Source organism: Wolffia australiana, chromosome 13, assembly GCF_029677425.1.
Source record: "Wolffia australiana isolate 7733 chromosome 13, ASM2967742v1".
NCBI classification, from domain to species: Eukaryota; Viridiplantae; Streptophyta; class Magnoliopsida; order Alismatales; family Araceae; genus Wolffia; species Wolffia australiana.
In genome coordinates, this window is record NC_135847.1 from 9227536 (window position 1) to 9232394 (window position 4859).

Sequence of the window (4859 nt, forward strand, 5' to 3'; positions counted from 1 at the left end):
ACAAAGAATAGTATTCTATCATGTCTATGATCTTCATCATTATCTCAAATTTGATTACCCCAAATTTATCTACTTTCTCTGTCTAGATCATTCTCCTAACTTCCCCTCTCTCTCAAGATTTGAAATTTAATCTTTCTACAATTAGATTCCTTTCTATAATCTATCTTTCAAAATTTTCATCAAAATATTGATGCATCTTAATCTGCAAATAGAATTTGTGTCTTTCTTCTTTATAATTTTAAACGAATACTATTAAAATTTCAATCTAGACTAGAGCCATTCTGTAGTTTAATTTTTGACTCATCTAACGATTGGGATGAATTGTACTTATGAAGTTTTTCAAGGAAAATGAAAATCCATAAAATTCTTTAAGCCTTTTGAAAATTCCTTTAAATTCAGACAAGTAATTAATTCTCTCTATATTTTTCAATAAATTTAAAAAATTATAAATTCAGGGTTTTTAAAGATAGTTTCCTCCCTCTAGTTCGAGCCCTTCCTCATCGTATGATTGCTATATTTTCTCAAGACAGAAAAGTAAATAAATATTGTTGTACAAGCTTAAAATCAATGGCGTGATCAGATTCATGTCGAATTACTTCAATATTAGGCCTTATCATTTATTTACTTAATACCATCATTTATAGGCTTCTAAAATTTCATAATAATAAATACATTGTGTCATTGAATATTAAAAATATGTGGAATGTGTGATTGACATGTACGCACCATATTTTTCCGTCAAATGAAGAATTTCTCATTAAATGGCTCATGCACGCAAATAACTAATATTCTGAATGTATCAAAATGCATAGTACAATGGTATGATTAAACTCATCATAGATAATAAACACAATTTTGTTCTCATACAAATTGAGGAGTGCTTATGGACCATTTAGCATTGCTTTTTTCAACAATGAATCAAATAATTTATCTAAAAAAAATTTAAAAACATATATAATTACATATAAATGGTAAATTATACAAAAACATGCCCAAGTGCATTACAATATTCATATCAAATTGTAGCCTTTAGAATCAAAAGTAGTCATGTTAGTCTTGGGAGTAATGGGAAATGTAAAAAAAAAAAGCATCTTGTTTAACTCAAGCCGAGGCCCCCTTTCGCCAGAAAGCAAGGGAATCTTAATCCTACATGTTCATCCCTCAGCATTGTCACCATTTTATTGAATTAGATTTTGCCTCTACACATTAATTAAACCCCATAGCACATGGCGAGTAGGAGGAAGTGTGGTGCACGTGAAAGCACCTGCCTTGGCACAGGGGGGACAAATTAGTCTAATGCACCTACCACGGCTGGTGATGACAATTTCTAGTGGGTTCTGGTCAGAGCTCATGTACCATTCATCATAAGAGAGTTGAAGCAGCCTGAAATCCTCTTATTGGAAGATTTGCCCGACTTAAGAAAGACTATTTTTGTAGAGGAGAATAACAAGTTGAACAATAGGGTTCCTTAATATTTTATATCATGAAGTAGAAGTAAAGGAGATACAGAGCAAAATAATGTACCTCCAAAACTTCATATTTTATTGAGGTTCTTGTTTTTAGTCCGAGTTTCCTTTACTCCAATATTTCTTTTATGTTATTTCTTCTTATTCAAAATATCATTCACTTTACAAAGTTTGTCTTCATATTTTTTACTTTTCCTTTCCCTAGTGAAGAACGTAACATGTAATTTGGTTGGACGTTCATATGTCCTACTAATCATATCCTTAGTGCTTCCCTGTTAACCGCATGGCCGGATGGCCTGTCATGCCCTCCACTTCGAACCCTAGAAAAACTTGAGCACTGTACCTTGTTAGTCTGGACCAGTGCTTCTCAATCCAGCATACTTGTCTGAAAAAAAAAAGTAGCATTGTATCCGAATGCGTCTGTTTCTTTCCCTTTTACATGGATGTCTCAGAAACACAACCGTTAATTATTTTAAGAGTCTACAAACGTTTGCTCTGTCTGGGACATCTTTTTCTCTCAGTAAGATCTTGCCGCGCTATCAATATCATGTCGTTCACCTTCAAATAAAGAAAACGTAAAAACAAGTCTTCCAATGCAATACAAATCTTACAAAGGGCGGGCCTCCAAAGGGGCCAGGAGCGCAACACCGTATCAAACCTTATTCACGTCTTACCCATTACAGAAGAGTCGACGATGCAACGTTTAAGAAGCCTTGAACGATGCATTTCTCCTCGCCAGCGTTCAAGAGCAGGCAAAGTTTGCGGCCACAGTCTTTCCACAGAAGGTGAGAAGTCTCGCGACGTCCTGTGGGATGGTGATGGCGTTGCCGAAGAAACCGCGGGTAGCAGCGGAGCAAGCGCAGACGCGTGCCTCGTCGTTGGAGAGTCTATCTATAATGACACAACAAGGGAACCGGTCCGGGGGGGTATTCGCCCTTAGCGACTGCACTGTGCCGGCACATAACACCAGCTGAAAGGGCAGAATCGGACAAGTCACTGGCGGAGGAGGAGGAGGAGAAGGCGGAGGAGGAGGAGGAGAAGGTGGAGGAGGAGGAGATGGCGGAGGAGGAGGAGATGGTGGTGGCGGAGGGGGTGGAAATATGAAAGGAAAACCGAAGAAGAAAGGTGGGCGAGGACGAGGAAAGAAGAACCGAGGTCTTCCAAACTGCGCGGAAACCTCCGTCGCAAAGACAAGGCTCAGCAAAATAAAAACAGCGGTTATAGAACGGGGGTACGTTATAGAAGCCATGGTTATCTCCACGATAGCCCAAGGAAGCTATTTATAAGCCTATTCTGGCGTACTACCGAACTTTTATTTACAAGTTTGATACTCATCTGTGACTTCACTCTCGTGGCACGCCGGGATTAGATTTCAACTTGTAGAAGGTGGCGAGTTGTTTTCTCATTCATGAGAATTGGGCCAGAGAGTAAGGTTTGAGTAACACAGAATTGCATTGTTTGTCTTTTTAGCAAAGCTCGCGTGAAGAGGGTTTTGACTTTATTTTTTTAGTAATTAGATAGAGTGTCAACTCAGGCCATGTTCTGGAGATTCTGGTGACCACTACTGCCGTCTACCAGTAATTGTTTAAGTATTTAATCTTAACGAAATGGAGGCTACTTATACCCCTAAGATGGGTTCTATTAGTTTATTCATGTACTTCTTGCAGACTTCAGATTTCAAACTTGAAAGCTGAAAACACTTGAAAAGTTGGGCCATGGGGGGAGCTGATGAGTTGTTTTCTCATTGATTAGAGTTGGGCCAGCGAGGCAGGTTGGCATGGAATTAGATACAGTCTTACAAGAGCGGTGGATTGTTTAGGAGAATGGTGTTATTTCTCAATTGAGAAGGCTAGCAACTACAGCTTTTGACTTTATTTTTATATAATTAGATAAGCGCGTTTGACTTTATTTCTGGAGATTCTGGTCGCCACCACAGACACTCCAGGCGTGGTTCACCTATTTATTTCTTGAATTGATAATAAATGATTATTTTCAATGACCAGAATTTTATAATATGAACACTAGGCAACAAAACCATCTCGGTCGCCTTAAATGACTGACTGGGACAGCAGACCAACAAACTTTTTTAATTTTGAGCCCATGTAACCTGGCTGATGAAAAATAATTAAATTGAGACTAGCGATGTTTAATTTGTGTTTCATACCATGTCTTTCCAGGAAGAAAACGTACGGGCACTGTAAAAGTTTTGGAATAAGCAAAGGGATGCTAGCACCACCGACTAATCTTATGATTCTGTAGGACTGCGGATCTTATGGAATCTTTGACCATGATATAAAATGTAGATTCTAACTTCATCCTTGTAATAACTGTAATCGATTTGTAACCCACAACGGCTCCACTTAGCAGATGTTTAGATTCAGCAAGCTATTATTTCCATATTTTTCGTATAGCGTTATCTGAGATCTTTTCAGATGTTTAATACACTCACATATGATGAGTTTGTAAACAAATATTGATCGGTATTCAGATTGAGTAGATTAATCGGTTAATATCGAAGTTAAAATAGATCACATTCGTCGATTTTTGGTGAGTTGTAGGAAAGCTGTAGATACTTTTAGTACCAACATCTTTATTGGTGGGATGTTGATACATTTTTGAACAGTACAGTGAATCCATGATGTAAATTATTATATCTCAGAAACAATGGCAGATTTAAGAGATAATAATATGGGTAAGAGTTATAGAGCTGTTTTATAATGCCTATTGCGTGAAAGATAATAAAAGAAAAATATAATTTCAACCAAGGACAGGATAGTTCATCCTTGTGAATCACTGCCATTGGCCAAGCCCAAGGAATAAATGACACAAATATAACGGTCCATGTTTAGTCATAACCAAAGGGCAAACTTTCCAATTAATGGACACTGATGTTTATGATCATTTGATAATATAAACTTACTAAAATGTTGGCAAAGAAATGGGTGTCCAAGAAAGTTGTTATATTATTTTAGCTGAATATATATTATAATGTTTTTAAACATCATTACCTTTAGAAATAGTTTCAACACCAACGACAGTTGTCCTGTGCAAATTTCAATACACAAAATTAGCTCAATTTCATTTTCGATCAATAAGTTGACTCTTGAACTCATCTAAAATAGATTGAATCTATGTATCTGCCAACAAAGCATACTGACTGATTTGAATCAAAACAAGAGCAATGTTTAAATGAATCAGTTTAATACATTGATTTCCAATCTTATGTTCATGATAAATTATGTATATTAGTGATTTATTCTTGATATATATTTCACAATCAATACATTTAAATTCATTGACTAAATTTCAGATTCCATATGCCCTTGCCCATTTCTAGAGTTACGATAACATCTTCATAGATCAAAGGTCACCACCTCTGATATAGAATATCTT

The 4859-nt window shown here is 36.5% G+C and overlaps 1 protein-coding gene across 1 annotated transcript; it reads right to left on the reverse strand.

Annotated features, from left to right (window-relative positions):
* Nucleotides 1-2208: 2208 nt before the first annotated feature.
* On the reverse strand, nucleotides 2209-2715 carry LOC144710895 (14 kDa proline-rich protein DC2.15-like). Its single transcript, XM_078584737.1, has 2 exons — nucleotides 2644-2715; nucleotides 2209-2436 (listed from the first exon to the last, which is right to left on the reverse strand). The coding sequence occupies exons 1-2, from the start codon at nucleotides 2713-2715 to the stop codon at nucleotides 2209-2211; spliced, it is 300 nt and encodes a 99-aa protein (XP_078440863.1).
* Nucleotides 2716-4859: the final 2144 nt, after the last annotated feature.

What these genes read in the sequence shown, in the direction of transcription:
- LOC144710895 (XM_078584737.1), bottom strand. Translation starts at nt 2,715, where the DNA reads ATGGCTTCTATAACGTACCCCCGTTCTATAACCGCTGTTTTTATTTTG. An exon ending in GCCTTGTCTTTGCGACGGAG is followed by an intron (nt 2,437 to 2,643) that starts GTTTCCGCGCAG and finishes CTGCCCTTTCAG; the next exon opens with CTGGTGTTATGTGCCGGCAC.